This window comes from Lagopus leucura, unplaced genomic scaffold (genome assembly GCF_019238085.1).
Source record: "Lagopus leucura isolate 7727_CA_CO unplaced genomic scaffold, USGS_WTPT01 Super-Scaffold_100157, whole genome shotgun sequence".
Classification (NCBI taxonomy): domain Eukaryota; kingdom Metazoa; phylum Chordata; class Aves; order Galliformes; family Phasianidae; genus Lagopus; species Lagopus leucura.
Window position 1 is genome coordinate 30,819,068 of NW_024962334.1, and position 23,213 is coordinate 30,842,280.

At 38.4% G+C, this 23,213-nt stretch overlaps 1 protein-coding gene across 1 annotated transcript in view; it reads right to left on the reverse strand.

Annotated features, from left to right (window-relative positions):
- ITGA8 (integrin subunit alpha 8) overlaps positions 1-23,213 on the reverse strand; it is a 94,843-nt gene that overhangs the window by 17,898 nt on the left and 53,732 nt on the right. Inside the window, exons 22-27 of the mRNA XM_042888940.1 lie at positions 20,042-20,121; positions 16,687-16,767; positions 13,258-13,363; positions 11,519-11,677; positions 6,034-6,159; positions 2,878-2,991 (exon numbers count right to left, since the gene is read on the reverse strand). Of these exons, the coding sequence (XP_042744874.1) occupies positions 2,878-2,991; positions 6,034-6,159; positions 11,519-11,677; positions 13,258-13,363; positions 16,687-16,767; positions 20,042-20,121 (666 nt within the window). The remainder of the gene's footprint in view (positions 1-2,877; positions 2,992-6,033; positions 6,160-11,518; positions 11,678-13,257; positions 13,364-16,686; positions 16,768-20,041; positions 20,122-23,213) is intronic.

Below are 23,213 nucleotides of genomic sequence, written 5' to 3' on the forward strand. Positions count from 1 at the left end.
AAAAAGCAACTGTTTTGAGGTGAGTGGGAGGAAGGCAATCAGATCCCACCACACTATTTGCCCTCTCTCTCTCTTCCCAATATATATGTTTGCATGTGAAGCAGGGGTCATGTTATTCTGGCAGCTTTTTAGACATAAATGGAAGGATGCAACAGTTCTCAGGGGGCTGGTTTTTATAAGGAAAAAAATCCTGTTGCTGTAAGTGGAGTTTTCTGGGCCTTTATAAGGCCTGTAAGCTACTATCTGAAGGAAATAGCAACGCTTCCTGAGGATATAGATAAAATGTAAAATCCTCACAGCCCATTAAAAAAAACAAAAACCAAAACTTGTTTGATAGCAAGGGTATGCAAGGACAGTGCAGCACTGAAAGATGTACCTGTATGGGTGTGTGTCATGGGGTCTCAGCACCCATAGAGACTACAGGCAGGCTCATTCCCATGAGGATGGGGATCCACCTCTGTCTCAAGCTTACTATTTGGAGGGAGATACAGTCATAACAAGCAGGCTCTGTTAAGGGAGAAGATGATGCTAAAGGGATTGCAGCATCCTCCCTGGCACTGCCTCTGTGTTTGCACACAACTGTGTCCCAAAGCACAGCTGTGACCTTTCTTTACCATTCAGATCAAGTCAGTAGAGAAGGGTGTTCTGAATCAACTCCATAAAACATCCTCTTCAGACACTTCACTTTCTTGCCCCCATCCTTACACTGTTAGAACAGTAGCTCTGGTATATAACTTTCAGATGACTAAAACAAAGTAAGATGAGTCTCACTGCTCCTGTAAAACCACACCACTAAATTTCATGCAGTTATCCTCTGCCTGAGACAGTTAGGCTTACTAACAAGAAAAAGCTCATATTTAAACTTTTTAAATATTAACTCTTCAGCTTACATTCTAGAAAAATATTCTGTCCATTAGGAGATACTAAGAAAAGGAGACTGTGCCTATTGTAGCCAGTTTCTGCTAATGTTATACATCCTCTGTCACAACCAAATGTTTAGAGAACCACTCTCTGTTTCTCATTAAATTTGTTTAATCTCTTATAGTTATTTCCTGCTACATACAAAACTGGACTCAGAACACTCAGGAGACTAATTCCCACTGAAATAGCTGTAAATGGCCTAGAAAACCAGGGTCTAAGATCTATGCAAGGGGTTTCATTTACATGTTTTGTTTTTAACAAGACAAAGCTTTCCGCCCTCATAAATTTACTTGGATTTCACCTGCAGAATGATGAACAGAAATACCTGATTGTATCCTAAATGTGACAGGTCCAGATTCCAGTACTGTAGCTCACAAATGGAGTTAAACTTTATCTTTTGTTTAGTAAGATGAAGAAGGTTCACTTGTAATATTACTTGGGCACAGCGGTGATCAGATTTGCCGCAAATAGTTCTAGCCAAAGATAATCTCAGCCTATCTGGCTGTCTCGAAGTGTTAGGGACAGCGAAGTAGTTGGGCTAAGCTCTTAAATGAATTTAACAGGGGCTAGCCAGTGTACAAAGGGCCCACCTGCTCTCTGGTTTCTCCAGGGAGACAAGTTGAATGAGGAAAAATTTATCTCTTTTCACACTTCCAGAAAAAGAAAAAATGCACTTCAGTGGTGTGAAGAGCTCCACTTAAAGCTCCTTTTGGAAGCTGAGCATTCTGTTGTTCTGTTAGGGTAAGAGGCACTGTGGAGATAAACCATTCCTCTCCCCCAGCTACAGAGAACACAGGAAGGCTACTGCACTCTTGGTAGAAAGACCAGGATTCTAAATTCCTTGAAGAAGGAAGGCAATAATCTACCAGTTCCATCACAATAGGATCGCTGTTATTTCCCAATAACAGCAAACTGAAATAAAAACTTCTCAGTGTACTGTCCAGAGCTAAAGATATTCACTCAAACCCAAAGCGCTGATATTCTTATCATCCTCTTAGCACAATGCTTAAAGGTGTTATCTCCAAGAAAAACAAAACTTTCAGAGCACTACAGCAATGAAGATCTGGAAAATTTCACATTTCAAATTGTGATATATATAATGAGATTTTTTTATTTTCAAAAACAAGACACAATAATTTTATCGTCTCAATAGCATATAGAGAATTCCCTCTGAAGGACCTTGTAAAAAGACAAATCCATGACAACCGCATTATACTAAAGTCATGTGGCCAGCTGCAAGTTTACAGCTCACATTCCAGCTCCTACAGAGATCTTCCGTCTGGAAAGATGTAAAGAATGCAGAGCACCCCAAAGAATCCTAAGAGATGATTAATTTGGGCCAGTCCAGGAAAGTAGAAAGAAAAGCAGTAAAGATGCTTAAAAATAATCTTAGAATCATCAGGGAAGATCCAGGAGATGAGTTTGAAAGGGGCTGATAGAAGGTGAAGGGAAAGTAAGCAGCATGCACGTGACTTGAACAGGAGCTAGTCAGAAATTACCTTCAAAGGAAGTCAAACTCAGGGTTTTACACTGGGACCGCTTAATTTCATAGTTTAAATTTCTAAATATCTAATTGTACAATTAACAAATGTAAGAGTGGCCTGGTTAGGATGGTATTTTAGTTTGAAAGATTATCATGGTGGAAAGAGACAATGAAAAATGAAATGCTCACCCATGTCCTAGGCTCACAGTAAAAACTCCAGAAGGAGGGAGCTCCAGAAAAAAATCCTTCCCTAGCAGCAGTCAGCCCTTAAATGGGTCTAGGAGAGATGGAGCCAGGCTCCACCCCTTCTGGTCACACAGCTGAATTGCCTTCACCTGTGCTCTCATGGCTGACTCAGCCTTTGCCTCAGGTGATCCATCAGTGGTTCAGGCCGTGACTCAGGAGTTCCCATACATTAATCAAATAAAAGATGTAGGGATCTGTGTCTACAGAATGTTTTTTGTTTGCATTACCTGCAGGAAAGTTTCAGCCCATAGCCGGGACCTGATTTTCAGTGCTGCGCTCTTCCCTCTTTCCAGTTGTCCTACACTGCAGGAAATGAGGATACACTTCACATTTGTACAGTTCTGGGTATAAAACAAAGGGAAGACATACTTTTGTTTTCAAGATGAATGAAATTATTTTCAAATGCTCTAAATTATCAAAACAAATGGACTTTTTCTTTAAAAGTTAAGCAGTCTGAAACCAGTGATGTAAACTAATACAAATGAGATATGTCATGAGCCACTGTGAGAACATAAACCAAGAGGGAAAGAGGGAAACACCAAGAGGTGTTTGTTCCTTCAATTAATACAATCAACTACCGTAGTTAACGAAAATGAAAGTAATAGCTTTCACCAGTCTAGTCTGCAGAGCTCTTAAAATGTCCGGGTACTCATAAATCCTTTGAAGCAGGCATTCTATCTCCATTGATCATTTTGTCATTTCAACATGTATTTTTTCTGTCTTCTCTGCCTGAAGCCTACATTTATGTTCTTAAATCTTTTCCCTCTTCCAACTCTTCCAGTTTTCCTACTGATATTTACATTATAGCAGCCAGAATGTTTGCTAAGATTCATTAGTTTCCTTATTTAAAACTCGTGGCCCATGAAATGCTGCTGATGAGCAGTGATTCTGGCTTATAAACAGACATGAAGGTGAAAGTAAAGTCAAGTAACTCAAAACCATGTACTCTGTTAAAGTCTGCCAGAAGAATGTCACAAAAAATGCTAAAAGCTGACTGGAAGCCATGGAAGGGAATGAGCAAAGTCCCGTGGGAAACCCCAGAAATTATGGGGTTGTTTGGGGTATGAAGGAAGGCAGGTCTCATAGAAAGACAATTATGTTACAGTTTGAAAAAAAAATGTATTGTTGTACATATACAAATGAGTTTTACCTGAAAAGTTTTGATTTCATTCCAGAGGAAGGCTATGGTTTTATCTGACTCATTTTTATAACAAAGCAGAGATTCCTCTTCTTGTGGATGCTTTTTATCAACTCTCCTGACAGGAAATCTTGAGACCTCAATGGCAAAAGTTATTTCTCACAAGTGTGTTCCTTTGGGGGAGGAAGAATGGCTGTGCTACCAGAGCCCATACTTCAGAAACTGAGATGATGGCAGATGTAATAGACTTGGAAAGATCTTTAAGGAATCCTGTATCTTTATGGACAGCTTTCCCCACAAATTCTACCTTATTACAAGAAGCTAAATACTTATGCACTGTTCTCAAAGTCTGCCTGAAAATGAAACTGGAACTTGCAACTATTCACTTTTTTTTTTGTTTTTAAATGAATATTTCAGAGTAACTGTTTATTTGACTTTTCATATTTAAACATCCTCCAGCCAGATTTATTTATCTTGCAGGAAGGAGGAGAGCTGTATTCATTAATCATAGTGGCCAAAACAACATATTAACAAAATAAATTATTAGTATGCAAAAATCTACTTTTGGCTGACGTTCTAGGGCCGGAACACATATTTCTATGTAGTAATGCATTTAGTCCACAGTGATTTTCAGGAACACCGTAACAGAAGAACTAATGGAAGAGTAAACCTAATGTTTAACAAACTGTACAAACAGCAGAAGTTGTTCTCAGAACATTTTTCATTTCTGTGAAAATGTTTTAATGAAAATTAGGATTACTTATAACTTCTGAAGAAATATAAAAGTTTGAACAAAAAATTGCCTTTTGCCAATCAGTCATTTTCAACAACAGCATTCACTTTCCATACATATCCTCCATGAGTCAAAATTTTAAAAAATATATATTTTTTAATCTTTAGTAGCCAGTGCTGAGGGCAGAAAGAATTGGGACCAGTTTCTAACAGAATAAATGATACATTAACTTATTTTTTATGTCAATCCTGAAAAAGCCTTGCTATATATTCACTGGTAGGCACTGTACCCAATCCCATTCTGATCTGTGCTTATCAAAAGCACATTGCACGGGAGGACTGCTCATCACATGTGCCAGTTTTATATTCCTGCATACTCTCAGCCTGCATCAAGCAGCTGAAAAATCTCTGCCTCATATTTCAAATTGAGTAATAAGGTGCAGACACAGCGCATACTTACAATGTTGGTTAACCATTAACAGTTGCTACAGTGATTTCTATGTTAGCAGCATATGAGCTTAATCATTGGGGAAGATAACTGATAATTAAGGTATTACTGAAGAATGGATTAAGTGTTTTGTGGTATTGACCAGTATGTCTGAAAGTCTGGGCATTTTTCCTTCAGTCTCAGAGGAATGATGCTTCCCTAGGCATCAGATTGATGAAAGAATTACATAGGCATCAGCAGTGACTACTGTTTCAGATGGGTTCATCAATGCTTTTTGCTTTTAATTACATTATGGTGTTCATTACTTTCATGTTCTTTTTCTTGTTATAAAAATTGCCAAATTAACATTCAGAAGCAGTGTAATTATTGCATTACTCCAGAACACCCACATCTATGATGTTCTTTTCTTCCTACCAAATTCTAGTGATGTCAAGGAATCCAAATACAAGCTTGCAGTAAGTAGCTTAATAAGAGACTGCATGACATGAAGTAAACTTTGTCCGAGATTCAAAAAAGTAAAAGGAAAGCGCTGACTGCATGAATCCCACCACTGACCTTGAGGTCACCAACTCTGAATGCAGCCTCCAGGCCGAGGGAGCTGATGCCTACAATGCTGAAGTATCCTTGAGATTGGACACAGAATGCAGGAGTGAAAAAACAGAAAATCCATCTGAAAATGCAGCCGTGTACAAACACTCAGGTACCAGACTGACTAAACAGAACTGTTTTCCTGGACTAGCCGTGATAGAATTTTGCTCTTGCTCATAGTTTTAAAGACCTCCACTGCTGATTTGAACATCACAAATGTAGTGACTTGTCCCATCTGCCTTGGTTGGGGTGCTGGAAGGGAAAGGAGTCTTATCTTTCCGTTGTATGTAAATACTTACTTGCAGGGCCCAATATGCCCCAAAGTATTTGTACGTCAGAGCTGTTACTTCACATGAAAACTTTCATTTTAAGCACGAGGCACTCTTAATGAGTCTATAAATAAACTGCAGTCAAACCAACAGCCACTGAGGCTGCACTGCATTTGTAGTCCCAGTGTACAGATTTTAGTCAGCTCACCAGTATTCTTGCAGAGTTCCTCCTGTAAGGTTCTGCCATGGCTACCTCCCTTCTCCTGATGTAATGAGAAATTGTGGAATTATATAAAAAAGCAGCAAGTTCAGGAGTGTCCTGTGGAATAGCAAACTACAAAGAGAAAAAGAAGTGAACATTAATGATATATCCATACAATGAATCTAACAGACTGGTTCCCTTCTCAGAGGTTTTTGATTTTGGATTAACATTGTTTTTGCATTTTAACAACACCAATGTGAAAATGTACTGTCTTCATTCACAGTGCAGCAACATATTGCTTGGCTACAGGGATTACAGTAGATGACATTTTTTTCACACCGTACTTATTTTTGTTAGATCTTGAGGCCGGGTTCTGTTCTCTAAAAATGGGATAAATTCAAAGCCTTGTCATTAGCTCAAAGCAGAATCTGCCTATTGCAAGATAATGATTTTACCAGCATTACCAGAAAGTAACAGGAAAGAAAGCAAATCCGAATTCTAGCAGCGCAGCTTTTCAGCATTGTTATTTTTTTAATAACAACTTTGTATAATGCAACAGTTTGTTCATTTTTAATCTCATATTAAAATGCATCCTGCTGTGCTTTATCTTCATGGATTTTTGATCTCTGAATGAAAGCTGGTTTTATTGCTGCCAGTTTGCCTTTAATCTGTACAGAGAGCATCTGAAGCTTCTTTCAAGAAGCTGGAAACTGAATGTCTGGAAATTCAATCTCTATGGAGGGAAAGGGAAATTCTAGTTTATGAGAACCTGATTGTGTCAAATCACAATAAAGTATAGGTGGAAGTTTGTAATAAGATCTTAAAGGAACTCACCTAAGCATAGCAACACTATTCAGTGGGTGCCCCAAATTAGAAACAGCTACATCAGATCTGTCTTTAGAATCATAGAATTGTTTGGGTTGGAAGAGACCTTTAATATCGTACAATTCCAACCCCCTGCTATTGGCAGGGATACCTCCCACAAAACCAGGTTGCTCAAAGCTCCATTCAGCCTGGCCTTGAATGCTTCTGGGGAGGGCATCCACAACCTCACTGGGCAACCTGTTCCAGGGTCTCACCACCTTCACAGTAAAGAATTTCTTCCTAATAATTAATCTAAATCTACCTTCTTCCAGTTTATAGCCATTTCAGCTCATCCTGTCCCTACCTGCTCTTATAAAAAGTCCCTTCCCAGCTTCCCTGCAGGCCCCCTTCAGGTATGGGAAGGTAACTATACTCCAGGGAAGGCACTGTAGCCTCTTCTCCGGGCTGAAGAGTACCAAAACTCTGTCAGCTCTCTCAGCCTGTCTTCAAAGTTCCTTCAACTTTAACCTCTGAGCACAAAATATCTTAAATTCCTAAGGAACATGTTAGCCATGCTGTAGCACAGAAGCGAAGCTACAGCTAAAATCCCACAACACCTTCCAGAGACTAACTCTGTGTTCAGAATATTTGATTAAAATTCTAAGGCAAAGAGGGAACAGTTTTGACATTGAGATCTTCTGTGAGAAGCATCCTTTGCAACAAGGGAACAGTTGAGTAGCTAGTAAATCTCTGCCTCTCTATGTGATAATGTGGGAATTCTCTTTCCAGGATTCTTTCACCAGGATATATAGACTCCTATAATGATGACAAAAAAAACCCCACAATATAATGACATGCCTTTGAAGAAGCCCTCAGTATAAAAAGACAACTGATACATATGTAGATCCATTAAAATACTTGATCATTTTTACAATTACTTTTTTTTTTTTTCATAGATCATAGAGTGTGAGCATCTTTGCTAGTGAATTATTTACAGCTAAGGTTGAAAACAGCCCAGAGGGGCTGTAAAAAACATGAATGTCCCCTGCAACAGTTCAAAAGCAGAATTCCTCTAGTAGCCTAAATATTCAGGTTAAAGATATCAGGTAAAAGATAGCGGGTTAAAGATATTATTTTAACTCTCTCGAGCCAATAGCACAGGACAACTCTGTCTCCACAGCCATTCTATATGGCACATATTTCGCGCATGATGCCTTACTTGAAATGGATTCTCCTTCTCTGCAAGGCCTACTACAATGGCCTTTCTTGTTTTCCCCACTGGGAAAACTGTATTGTGAGCCTCATCATCTTGAGCAGATTTCAAGGTATCTCCAGTTCCTCAATTTCTCATTCAAAACCCAGTTTAGCCTTTCTCCTTTTCTAACCTCTGCTGCAATGTGCAGCATTCTATTAGGAATGTTCAGGAAGAGGACTATCTCTGTCCCCAGAAGTGGCACACGCAGCTGAGAGCTCTGCAGCACAGAGGACACAACTTCGGGACTATGCCAGAGCCTGTCGGCAGGTGCACCTTACCCATGTGGTGGCTTTTACTCCATGTGTTCCGCACTTGAGCCAATACCAAAAGTCCACTGCAGTCAGAAACCACTGTCTGTCCCTCTGGTATTTACAGGCATAAAAATATCTCATAAATACTGGATCAGGCCAAAGGTCCAGCTTGCTGAGCCCTTTCTCAACAGACCTGCCTTCAAACAGATGTAGAAGGAAGAGCAGGAACAAGGCATGCATTTGCCTCTTTTAATAACTTTCAGCTTCCAGCTTAGGGACTTCCTGATGCAGATGAACTTTCTGTTCATTTAATAAACTTCACTGGCCTTCTCTTTTGCAAATGTGTCCAGTTCTCTCCTAAACTCATGTAAACTTTTAACCCCAGCTGCTTCCTCTGGCAACAAGTTCCAGACATCCAATGCCTGTTGCACGAACCACCACTTCCTTCTGCTTGCTTTGAATCTGACTGCAAGCTTCACTTGATGCTCCAGTTCCTGTGCTGTGAACACATGGCATTCCTGTGCAGGAGCAGGCTGAGGGCAGTCAGTCCCCCACCACGCTGTCCCTGCCACTTCCCATCTTGTAGATTATATCTGTGCACAGATTGAAGCATCCTAGACTACTGAGCTCCTTTGTGCAGTGAATTTGTTCCATGTATTCAATCAGCCTTCTTCCTTCTCTTCACACCGTTTGCAAGATTAATAATTTTACTATCACCACTATGAGAGAAAGAGAAGCTACAGAAAAGCCCCTAAATAGGACTCTTCCCATGGGTGTATAGGTTTACAATCAAAATTAATCTTTGGGAATGAAACAATGAAACTTGCTGGAAAGCTTTTTACGAGAAAGTAAATTCAACAATGGGAAGCAATGTACCGCTTTAATTGAAAGTGAACAATCTAAGTCATTTTTAAGGGGAAACACCCAAGCACCCAAGAATGCAAGGTTCTGAAATCCAAGAGGAGCCAGGCATGTCACGTCCTTGGCCTTATTTGGAAATCGGAGCCAGACAGCCTGATGTTTATACTAAGCCCCCTATCCTCTTCCCATCTGAAGCAGTACATAAGCATGAAGTATTTGAAATCAATTGTATATTCATGATGTTCAGTGCTCTGAAAGCTAAAATAAGGAGAGGATGTTTAATTCTTGCAGTAATGACTGAAGTATCTTCTGCTATGACAAACGGACTGTGATTTCAACAAGAAATTTCATACAAGCCTCACAGTTCTTCTTTAGGTAACAGATGTAATCATTATCAAACAGGAGAGGAAAAGCAAACTCAAGAAACATAAAAATAATCATCAAAAAATACACTGCCCTGAAAATGTTATTCAGAACTTTGGCACTATTCCACTGACAGGCTCTGCCTTCCTGACAGAAATGTTCCCATCCTGGCTTCTAAAGTGAAACTCAAAGCAGCATCCAGTAGTCAGGGGAAGGATGCTGAGCTCCCTTACTCCTTATTTGCAACCTGATCTGAGCAGTGGCTTTGAGCTCCTAGGGTTGCAAATATAAATTGGGCAGCTTGGCTTCCTGTTCCTCACTGCTTCTAAAAAATAAGTGGAAATGAGGTGCAAAAGATCATAGAAAAGAATATTATTTCCGAACTTCTTGTGTTTTGCATATAAAATGGGAACATCTTGAGTTTCCCCTCATTTTCATTTCCATCCTGTAGCAAAACTAAATGGAAAGGGAGAATCCTAACTCTTTACTGCCTTCCTTGAATGAAACAACAAAATTTAGTAATGTGTTTGTTATACACATTTTTTTTTTTCTATATTTTTGTGATTACATAGTGTATTTCTATCTCTGTAAGCAAAAGACTTGTCATGCAGCTCCTCAAGTGAAGAGCAGTCCTGTTGGCTAGAAAGCTCTCTTCACTTCTCTCCACTTCTCTCCACTGTAGTCAGCTCAGCTCCTGGTAAGCAGAAGACGTAGAACAGCTTAAGCATTTGGAATGTAGCTCTTCCTACAAGATGTTTAACAGACTACTGGTTACACTTGAGAAGTGGTGCTTATTTCAGAAGTGTCTGGAATGAGTTATGCTTAATAAACTGGATACCTTGTTTTTGATGGGATAATAAGGAAAGCTGTGCTTTGCTAAATCTTCTGACTGAGCCAAACCCAGTTCTTTCTGCGGGACCTGCCATCACAAATACAGACCTTAAAACAGGCCTTGAGACCCATTGCCTATCAGCACCGTGCTGAGGAGGCTCTGACCAGGCTGTTCCTTGGTCCTGCTACCTCCAAACTCTGAGATCCGCAGCTCTGCTGCAAAACAAGAACCACATCCATGGAAGGAGAAACAATTTGGACAGCAGAAAATGTGTAGGAGTACCAAGAAAAAACAAGTGGGGGATTTTTTTTCCCCTTTGTTGGCACAATTAAAATAACTACAGAACCATTTCCAAGTAGGATAGAAAACAAAAAGCCTGCCATGTTGCCACAAGGTTACAAAGTTTATGAGTTAATATTAATATTATGCCTTAATTAATAATATTAAGGCATAAAAATAATCACAGTCTGTAGGAATCCGTTCATCAGATAGCAATACATGAAACCGTTTCTGGAGTATACTTGATGCAGAATTCCAGTTGCTAGTTTGTTTTATTTGATACTCAAATAATGTTATTTAATATATCAAAGTCACCTTAAGATAGGTAAAAAGATATACAGGCTTTTAAAGGACTTACTGTATAGAGTATACTGTCTCAAACTATGTTGAACTTAACCACACTACAAAACATAGTACATGATAATAAATACATGCATCATATACCTAGTGCAAGGAATTAGACCTTGTCCACAACACATGCTGCAACTGACTGACATGCAGCAGCCCTGCAGAAACCCTGTTTATCCACGGAGGAGCCAGTGGTGAGAGTCTGGCAGCAGTGAGGGCCAAGAGCACCCTGTGCTGCACTCTCAAGCTGTGATACTGAATCAAACATATAACCTTCTGCTGATAAGAGTTCATTACACAGCACACATCACATAATGCAGCTGCCACACCAGTCACATTCTGGACTATCTCTAGTTTGCTTTTTACCCGTGAAAATGATCTCAGGGCTACTGTGAAAAATTTCCAAAAAAAAATCCATGCCATTGTGAAGTTGTAGGCAGAGAAAATGCAAGCAAATGTAGACAGGGATGGAAATAAAAATAACAGTGGGTGACTTACATTGATTTGCATTATATTAATAGGAGAGCTTGTTTGACAGTGCAGTGGTCCATGAGTCTGAATATGTAGAATGTAAAGAAGAAACTCCTCTTGACTGGACACAGGCCAACCGACATGGAGAACTGTATTGTTGATGGCACTTGGTCCTATATTGTGAAGCTGGGAAACAAACATTATCAGTGCTGTCAAAGGCAGAAAATAATAACAAAAAACGCATCAGTCATCACTTTGATACTTCAAAATTCTTAACATCTATAATCCTGACGTACTTTTGGAAAGAGGTATAGATTATTATCATCATTTTATTGATGGAAAATCTGTGGCAGGCAGTGAAAAAGAACCTTCTCATATTAGTTAGAAAGCAAATCTGGGAGAAGATCTTTTTTGCCATCACCTTTCCCATTTTTTCCTGTGTATGAAAGACCTGAAATGACCTAAAAAAACCCACTCAACAAGATGTAAACCAAAACAGATTAGCACTGTAAAAATATATACAACCAGAACAAAAAATACCGAAAACAGGCGAAAAAAGAATCACATTTCAGGGTGAAGGATTAGAAGGTACAGCAGAGCCTAAAGTAATTTTTGTGATTAAGAACTCTATTTTCAGTGTGTCTTAGTTCAAATTTCCCAAGTGAAAAAGAAAGTAGCTTTCCTGAAGTAACATTACAAAACAGCATTATTTTCTGAGGAAAAAAAACCAAACAAACACAACCATAGAAATTAAAACATGGGATGTTAAAATTTTTCTTTTAATGGTATACAATTTGAAAATGTCTGATGACTGCATGAGGTTTGAGTATGTGCTAGCACTGGATTTGAGAGCTACAGAAGGATATTATGAAGTTCTACTCAAAGATTCTGGAGACTTGAAATTGTCCCCCTCCCCTCCTTTTAGTTTTGTTTTTTATTGTGCAGAATTTTGTTTCTGCTGCGCTTTATTTTTACCCAAACAAAACCCACGTTCATTCTTCAGTAAGGAGTTTTTGTGCTCGTGTTTGGTTTTCATTATGCCTTGCTGATATCAGTAAACCACGAAAGAGGCTTCCTGAATCACCGTAAATATTGAATGACTGTTAAAATATGTTTGAAATCACATATTTTGCTCCACAAACAGGTGGGTGAGATAGGAAGATTTGTTAGACTTTTCAGTTTAGAGAAATATGTTAAGACGAGGATAAAACAAATAAGACTTTGTATTTTGTAGTCTGATCCACTACAGTTCATTGCATCATGCAAATTCTAATCTTACACTGCCGGTTAAGCTCTTGCACACTGATTTGTTAATTGAAACCACATGTGAGGCATTCTGCTTTACACCCTTGAATAAAGGTTATCCATCAGATTCCGAAGATGCTTTGTATTCCATACAGTTCATTCAGGATACTTGTTTCTAACCCGAACTCTTCTCCTCATAGTTTTTAATGAAAAAACAGCCAAGTCAGTGAAAATATTTGATGTTGGCTGTAATGAGCTCTTAAACACTATTTTTAATTCTTGCCAAGCATCCTAAATATTTATAGATCTCTTAAATGTCAAAGGCAGATTTCAAACATAAACTAGTGTCTCCTTCGCTAATGTGAAAAGGGTTCTGAGTTCCCAGATTAAATATGGGTCATGTTCTGAAGTGGGAATATTTACACGTATGGCTTTAGATGCTGATAAAGACAATAATTCAAATTCATCAGGATTTCACTGGGAGCAGCGTAAAGTACTATGTAATCATATATCATTATTACCTCATAGATGTGTTCAACTAATGGACCAATTTCTTCTTCTTTTGTAGGTTCATCTTTGGGTTCCCAGTTGTGAAGAGGCAGAACAATTTGTGGTGGGTGAGAGACTCTGTAATACGTAAAATGAGTGAGAACAATGGTCAGCTGTATTACGTTAAAAAAAAAACAAACAACCACAAACCTAAGAGCACTATAGAAGGGCAAAGGGCACATTCATTGCCATTAGGAGAGGTTTGCCTATTGCTATGGAAGCAACATGATGCTTCGTAAAGTACTGCCCCATCCTTACAGCTACTGAGGGTGACCATTTATATAATACATATATTCACTATCAGATATTTTATATATATATATATATATATAATTTCTCTGATCATGAATTTGCCTTATACTATTCCTTTAAATAAACTGAAAGGTAGTAATATACCCCATTTTATAAGTTGAAAAATGAAGTACAGGTAGGGCAGATGACTTCCATAAACTTGCAGTGGAAATTAGCTTATCAAGAAACTGAATTTAGGGTTACAGCATGGAACCTTACTCCAGGCTTTCCTATTTGTTTTGCAAACAAAGTGACATATAGGGAATTGCCTGAAACATCATTAAAATATTCACAATGAAATTCAAACATAAATGAAAAAAAAAAAACAAAAAACTGCAGCTTAGAATTTGACATCTTTGTTTAGTACTCCTATTTTACTTTTCCCTTCTGTGTCTGATTTCAATAAAGGACTAAATAGTCTCCCGTTAACATTTCCATTTCAATCAGAAGCATCATTTCCCATAACAAATGGAAGCTCCCTAGAGGGGCTTCATTCAGATGCCAACTTTAACCTCGGTAAGTTGTTGAGAGCTTGGGAAATCAGATCCCAGGAGTTTCTTTCAGCAAGGCACGTGAGTTCTGGCCCAGGCATCTGCCATCTGCCGGTAACAGAACCACCCTTGGTGCTAAAGCAGTAGGCTTTGCCCTTTTTAATTTTATTATTATTATTATTATTATTATTTTTACAATAGTCAGCTCTCACTTAGCTTTGCTGGCTTTCAGATTCTTTAGCTTAGAGGAAAGGCTGGGAGTTTGCTGACAAAAAAATTGTCAAAAAACTTCCCCCCCCCCTCCCCAGTATAACATTTGAGTAAAATGATGGACTTCTGTTCACTGATATTAATTCCCTTTTGCTTGGGTCAGAACAGAAGAAGCATCGCTGCAGATGCAGTTTGTTCTTTAGGGAACAGAAGAATGGATTCTTTTGTTACAAATACTGACGTTTCTATAATAGTTTAGGAGGAAAAAGTGCTCCCACTTTCAGCTCTTATGTCATATACACTGAAATAAATGTCTGATAAAATTTTCCACAGAGTATAGCTTCTCAAACCATGTGGGATCAGAGAGAAGGACAACTTAACTCCACCCAGCCAAAGTAAAAAGCTACATGAAATGTTAGGCATTCTGGCATCCTGCTAGATCTAAATACTTCCCCAGAATTCAAAATGCTAATTAGCTCCTACCAACAAAAATGTCAGAAGACAAATTTACAAGCAAAACCAAATAATAAAGAAAATAAAACACATAGTAGGGAAATATTGGTGGTAGGTGTGTAGTTGGACTAGATGATCTTGGAGGTCTTTTCCAATCTTGGTGATTCCATGATTCCTGTATTCTCTATTCATAGTATGTCATTTCAGATGAGGTACTAAGTCCAACTTGTTCACAGATGAGGTAGGTAGCCTAATCTTTTGCAAATGGCTTCGCTTCCAATAAGAACTGTAATTGCAGATTGTCTTTGGAGAGCGGGACCTTTCTTGTGTAGTTAGAAAAGCCACCTTTAGCTACCACAAAACTTTGCAAAACACTGTACACATAAAAAGAAGTAGGCATAAGGTTTTAAAAGTCAATGCTTTCTACTACATTCCCAGCATAGTGTTTTTCTCACCTGCAGAATTACAAAGTGCAACTGTAGACATGCTACTAAAATAATCATAAAGAATATAAAAATGGGCACTTGTGTTTTAATAGATTTTACAACCATTGAAGTAGTAAAATAGGGTCAAATTAAACAGAAATCTAGATTTCTCCTAGACTTTTAGGTGCTAGTGATCAGCCAAATGTGACCACTGAAAAGTAAGATAAAAGAAATAAGTTCTACAAAAAAAATGGTTATGTGCGATATGCAATAAAAACTCTGCCTGGTGCAAGTCCTTGCAGTCCAAATTCCTTCCTTTCTGCATCCCTCATTCCTCTACAACTCTTTCAGCAGTGGAACATCATGCTTACAGCTATAAAACACTTAAGATTTTTATAGAAAAGAAGAAGTGAGCAGCATAACAAAATTTTAGTTATCTGAGCAACTACTCATTGAATGAACTAAGGAGTTATCTCAAATTGCCTTTAAGGAGAATATTGGAGATTGTTTTCTTTCTCATAGCAATAGCATTTCTATGCATTTACTGTGTAAATATATATGCATACACACTGATGCAGTTTGGTAACTGTAGTCTTCCTCAGTACAGTGTATAGTGATTGTAGTCACACCTCATCCAACCCTGTATAGAGCAGTAGGTGAACGAGTGTAAGACATTTTCCAGACCAAATGTGGGCTCAGACTTTCTTTTATTTTTATCTAGGAAATAATGAGCAAATAGTTCCCGTGGAGCTGCATGCTTCAACATCTCTGAGTAATAAGCAAAATCTGTCAACAAAGCATTTGGGAGTTTTCCTTTGTACACGCCTATCACAGCTAAAATGAAAACCAAAAGACTTATGAGTAAAGAAACTGGAAGTCATTCAATTAAATAATTCCTCTGTATTTAACAACCTGTCCCTTAGCTGTGCAGGCAGCAACTCCAGCCTCTTTTTCCACTCAGAGGCACGCTCCTTTTAACAGCAAAGGTTGTTTTTGCCATTTTTGGTGTCTACCTATCTATTTACTACAGAGCTTCTCATTACAAAGAACACACCATGGCACAGAAAGAATGAAATGGACAACAAGTCTGCAAAGAATACAAAATATTTTTAAGATATTTCTATGAACGTGATGAGAATTATCACTGCAAAAATTAGAGTATGCAGTGCAGAAAGCAGCCCTTACAGAAAAGTCTCATTAGGTATCCATAACCTTTTCATTACAGCACTGTAACTCTGACCATTCCTTAACCTGATTGTTCACCCATGGCAGCACCCAGCATTTGCTCTCCCAACATTTTCTCTCACATCGGCAGCCCACCAACTAAACCCTTGTGGTTCTTACTTCCTCAGCTTCTAGTTTTCTGGTACTCATTGCCACTCATTTTGTATTCGTGACTTAATAATATGGCATTCATCTTCCCATCCAACTCATTTCTCTATCATCATTACTAACTCCACAGAAATCACTATCATTTCTGCTGTAGACAAAAAATGGTTCTGTTTCTGAATTGACATGGTGGAATACTTACCCTCTGACCTGCACCTGAGCCGCAGCAGTGATGTTGATATGAAGGTTAACTAAATTGCTGGTGGAATTAACCTTGTTAGAACTGGAAAAGATTTGCACAAAGGTTAAAAAATACATTTTTTTTTTTGAGCAGAACTCTAGACTGTTATAGATACAGAACTGAACACCCACAAGGCCCACAGTTAGGAAGTGATGCCACTGGACATTATATAACATGAAGCTTGTTATTGCCATTCCTCAGGCTTTTTTTTGGAGAATTGTATTTCAGTTTGATATCATTTCAGTTCATTGCACATTTCATAATATAATCAATTCAAACTACCTTTAAAGAATCACATGCAAGGATAAAATGATACAAATTTATTTGATTCAGAGTATCATCTAAGTTTCCTTGTTCAACTTGGCTATCTGTATGAATAGGAATATTCTAACAGAACACAAGGCTGCTTCACGCATTGGAGGAGGCAATGTTAATGAACAAGATGGGCTTTGTTTTAATTAAATTTGCTTCTGTGACTCTCCAAACTTGTGACTTCTGCATAACAGAGTTTTTAAAGAAAGAAAAAACAACAGTAAAATAAATGGTTTCTTTCCTTTTCTTATTCTCTCCCCTCTCCAGTCCACATTGCTTACACTATAATTCCCACAGATCTCTACATTTAAAGCATGGTGCTGCCCCTCCTTTCATTGCCTTTTCTTACTACAAATCCTTATTATCAAAGGTAGTTTCACTTCACACAGCCATTTATGTGAGTATTGGCCATTCATATAAAGAACAGTTTGCAGGGTCAAATTCATGAAGACAGAAAAAAAAATGCTTAGAGAATTAGAGTATATTTAATTATAGGATCAAGGACACTAAGTTAGGAGGTTTTACTCAAGCAAGCATGGAAGCACTTCCTTGTTTCATGGAGACTAAGTGTCTATTGCTGTCACAGTTTACTGTTATCACATCTGGGTAGCATCAGTCAAATGGAAACACTCAGAAGAGGCCAGCATTCCCAGCAACTGACTCCTGAGAAGGAAAGGGCAACAGTGCTTTGATCCAGGCTTTCTGGTTACAGATTGCTAAAATTAGGAGCAGCTCTAATTTGTTTGTAAACCAATGCAGATTCTCCTGAAACATCAGTTGAACTTTTGATGTAATCCTCTTACAGTCACTTTTTGAGCTACAGTCAACATTTAAAATTTGCTTTTAAGTACAAAAACGTCTGTACCATTAATTTGTTAGTATAATTTTTCTCCAGTTTCTATTACAATACTACTTTCTATAGCATTAAAATACAGATTTTGATCACATACATTTGATATTCAAATTCTGTTTGTGCTTTACGGTATTTTGTAGAGAATAAAACAGTTTAAATAAAGGTGCCAGGACATCTCTCTTGCTACCAAAATCCACATCAGAAAGGGAATTCACTTTAGGTCATTTCATTTCCTTCTTTTGTTTTTTTATGTTTGCTTTTTCTGTTCTCTGAGGAGAAAGAATGCATGAACAGCAGTGCTGCTTGGGAAGCAATGTACAAAGGAGTGTACTTTCACTGTAGGGAATATTCCCCATGCAAAATACTTATGTTTTTCTTAAGCAGCTGAGCGCTGCTTAGCATTTTGATATCAGTGTGTGGAAGCTGTCCTGCCTTCTCGGTAGTCCAAAAGGCTTCCTCCTCCTACATTTCAGTCAGTAAATATTATGGAGAATGTATGAGATGCTGCTGTCTCTTGAAGCTCAGACTTTTTGCTCATCTATCAAAGCTCAATCAAAGTGACCTGCCCTCAGCTTCCACTAGCTAGAAAGATCTCGTTTTCCCAAAGCTCCAAGCCTATTGGGTTCCATTAAAAGGGGTGTGATGATACAGCTTTCACATCTATAACTGCATTACTTGCATTAATGACCGGATGATGAACAGTGCTATGGAGCGGGGACCCACAATATAGACATTGTACATATTTTCTTTCTCTCTCTGGAGGTGACCATGCCTGGGTTAGCATGGCCTGAACTCAGCAGCCATGCTCCCCACAGAGCACTGAGTCCTGCCCAGGGACCTCTCTGTCTTCTGTGGCATTGCTGTGCACTTCCCAAGTTTCTGCACATCCTTTCCCTCAAGGGTTACATTCTGAAAACATGACTCCAACGTTTTAAATGTCTCAGTTATTTAACACACGGAGCATGATCAAGGCCCTCATTAAAGGCCAGACATTAGTAATTAAGTCTCTGAGTGTGGGGCAGCAAGGACCCCACCAGGGACTCCAGACCATATTTGATGACGACAGGGGTAGCAGAAGCACTGTGTCCTACTGAAATACTGAAAAACTCCCAGGTTTTGTGTTTGCTGTGATCCTAACCAGCCTGACCTGTGCTTTTTGGCCTCTAACAGAAAACAATTGCTCAGCAAAAACCAGAAAGTTTTCCAGCAGTAATATTTTGTCCTCGAAAATAGGGAGGAAACTAATAGAAAATAACAGATTCACATGAACTGAAATAAAATATTTTTTTCTCTTAAGGACATTAACTTCAACTAGATAGTCCATAAAATACGAAGCATTTGACTATAAAGAGACATTTTCACATTTGCTGAGGCAGCAAAAATTGGGTAATTTAATTTTAAAAAGATGAAGAGTAAATCTAAAAATATAGATATAAAAAAAATGAACACATTTTTAAGAACCAGAAATACTTTAAAATTCCCATTTAAAGAAAAAAAGCGCTGAGCAGATGTTAACCACTCTTCCTTATTGTTGTGAAGTAGTGGCGTTTTTTTTTCCCCACAGGATGGTGTGTTTTTAAATATAGAACTTTGTTAAAAAATGATCGTTATTCATTAATCGCCAAGCGGAAAACCAAGTGCAAATTTTGTGAATCTGCTAAAGACCCTTCGACTGCTGACCAAAATCAGTAAACCTAAAATTTAACAACATAAAATCACACAGAATCACAGAATGGCCAGGGTTGGAAGGGACCTCAAGGATCATGAATCTCCAACCCCCCTGCCACATGCAGGGCCACCAACCTCCACATTCAATACTACCAGACCAGGATGCCCAGGGCCCCATCCAATCTGGCCCTGAACACTTCCAGCGATGGGGCATCCACAACCTCTCTGGGCAGCCTGTTCCAGCACCTCACCACTCTCATAGTAAAGAATTTCCCCCGACATCCAAATCCTCAGAACAGCTCTAAGACTACTGTAACTAATAAATTAAAAGCCCACAACAATCCAGCCCTACTAATCCTCCTGAAGAAAGCTACCAAAGGGAGGCCCATGAAATACCTACTGATGCTGAAGAGTTAAATTTCTTATACGCTGAACTTCAGATATCAACAGAATTTAAATAATACCCTTGATAAAACTTCTAACCTTTTTATTTGCAGCTCAAAATTGATGCTGAAATCTGAATTCTCAAAATGCTGAACAGAAAACCGGATACCTGTAGAGAACTGGGAAAGAAACAAAATTAAGTGTTAATTGATCTTTTCACTTTGAGAAAACACTATTGTTTATTGTTGAGTTTCACACACTTATGTGGGGTACTGTTATTTTTTTCAATTACTATGAAAGAATGCAATTTTGTTATTTTCAGGAAAAAAAAATACCATCCTGCCTGCGTACATTGCCAGATGGAAAACTTGTACAGAGGAAAGATCAAGTGGAAGACAGCAGCAGGCTCCTGAGAGCACAGCAGTGGGCCCTTCTCCACAGTCCTTGCTGTACATTGCCAAGACAGAAGAACTAACAGCTGTCTGGCACCTCTACTCTGCTTCCATCCATGCATTTCTTCATCCTGCTCCCCGGGTCTTCCCTCTGTTGTCTTGGTTCTGTGGCAGGAGCCACATGCTTTAGGCGCTGCAGGACTGATGGATCACTTTTTTCTTTTAGAGGCTGAAGTAGCAGAATCACGATGTTTTGATTTGGTTTGGGTTTTTGCACTGCAGCTTCTAGCAGCCATAGTTCCGTTAAGATGAATAACACTTCAAAGTTATCCTTGCAGTAGAGCTTACCACAAATTGCAGCTTGTGGCCACAGAAGGCAGAGTGTAAAACACACAGCTCCCCAAACTGAAGGGTGTAAGGGCTTCCATCCGTGCTCCCCTGTGTTTACATAAACCTCAAGTCTACAGATCTACTTCTTCCTCTTGCTGATAATTTCCATTTGCTTTGCAAAACAGTCATGGAGTAACAAACTAATTCAAAGGCAAATGGAATTACAGGGCTAGACATAGAAGTTACATATACATATATATGTATATATATGTGTATATATATATCAGCATATGGTGGGGTCTCTGCAGCCTTCTTGTCAGACACGGTTACAGCCCTGGTATGCGAATGGCAGAGGAGGAGGGGGAGATGCCATCCGTCCTCCACATTAAATTAATAAAATTGTACTGCAATGTTTAAATTAATCTTTTTAATTGCTTCATTTCAACTGCATATGTTTTGAATCTGTTCATTTTTGAAATGTGAATTTTGCATTGAGGCTGACAGCAAAGTACACAGTCTGTAATCTTGTACAACTTCCCCTCCCTCTTGCCTCCCGTACTGCCTGACGGTGAAATTTCCTGCCAGATAACTTGCAGACATGCTTTCCTTTTAAAAAAGATGGTTATATATAATCCTGCTCTCCATGGGGAGAAATAGCCTTTCTGAGAAAGTCATAAAAAGGCACCAGAAGTGAGGACATCAGTTCTTCATCTCTGCCAATATCTGACTAGATTTCAGAGGAAAAAAAGAACTGTCTTCAAGATATGCTTCCTTGGCATATGTGGGGCAGTACTGTAAGCAACAGGACACAGTACAAGGTACAGACTTCTGTTTTTGGACCAACACTCAACATCACTGAAGAAGAGGAGAGATTTTTCTCTGTGGGTGTTATTTCATATTTTTAAGGAATTTCTTTTCTTATTTAGCATTATTTTGTATTAAATCTTCCCTCATTTTCCCTTTTTTCTCTTTTGCAGCAGTGGATCACTGAATATGAATCCATTTACTAAACGAGACTTAAATCCTTAAATTCCCCTATGCTAGAAGCAATTTGTTATCACTGAAAAAATGGAAAATCCAAATCTTTGAATTCTTATAATTTTAATATCATGGTAAGAGCTAATCTCTCTTTTGGGAAGCAAAATCTTTAAGATGAAAATAGATTGCTCATTAAATTTAGTGGGAGATGAATAGTTGACATGGAATACAGAGGTAAGATATTTTTTATGACAATTTTTTTGAGATTATTTCAACAGCCATTTATTGTTCCATTCAACTTTAAGAATACACTGTAATCATTTTAATCCCTGAGATAAAAAATGTCAAATATTGACAGCTTTTGTCTTACCATTTCTACTGATCAGTCTGCATAAATTTGGTTCTATTTTTGGCAGAAAAAATATTTGATGAACCAAATATTCAATCTTCCTGACTGAGGATAGCAGGTATGAACTGCTGTTTTGATGATCTATTATACCTCTAACATACCAGGTTTAATCCCTTATTTAATACTGAAACACAGTCCTACTGTATGAGTCTAATGAGCTACAGATGTTGCCTTTGGTAGTATGACTTTGTCCGTGTCAAGTAGTCCTTGACACTGCAATGAATAAGATGCTCACATGCCCTGACTCAAACCTCACTGAGGCCAAAGGAACTGAATTTACTTGAGCATGTATCCCAGCGGCCACAGCGGCTCCTTATTTTAGAAGGACGTTAGTTTTATTGGAATAGTTTAAACTTATTTACATTTTTCATCTGAAATTGGTTTCATTAAAATCATAAAACCAATTTGCCATGTTAAAACCATTATGAAATACATGACAATTCTGCTACTACTGATAATCTTCAGCTTGTCACACTTAGCAGCACCCAGGAGCATGCTGAGAGACAGATAGCTAGCTTTTCTTCAGGTACCTTACAGTGCATATTAAGGATAAAACCTCTGTGCTCTTGAAGAATCAGGTTGGTACATACCAAGAAATAAGCAGGATTTTCCAAGCATTCCAGTCTTCTAACCTAACTTTCATTCATTTCTACTCCGTTCCAAATTCTTCTACCAAAATTTTTAATAAAGCCTAGAATTCACCTGCTAAGGTCATCCAAGAGATATTAGTAAGCTTGTCAGTCTGATTCACTTCATTGACACAAATCAAATGTTTTGAGCATCTTTCCTCTCTGCCTGTGAGATGGTATCTCAGACATTTTGTTTGCAGTCTGGGTCACATGATGGTGTGATTTTCTTTCTTGTTTCTTTTTATCATCTTTCTTTGCCATGCAGATAATATTGAAAGGATACTTTTTGTGGGCAGTAAACGATCTTAACGTCATGGAATATCAAACAGTCAGAGATACAGCAATTCTGATGACAATGTTGAAGAGGTGCTCTATAGCCTGCCACAGTAATATCCTATGGGGTTCATCACAAAATTCTGACATAATACCCATAATAAGAAATTGATCTTAAAGTGTTGAAGAATTCCAGGGTGCTGAAAAGTCATTACAGTGAGTCAATAGTTAAGAGTTCTAGGAATGTTTGATTTTGACCT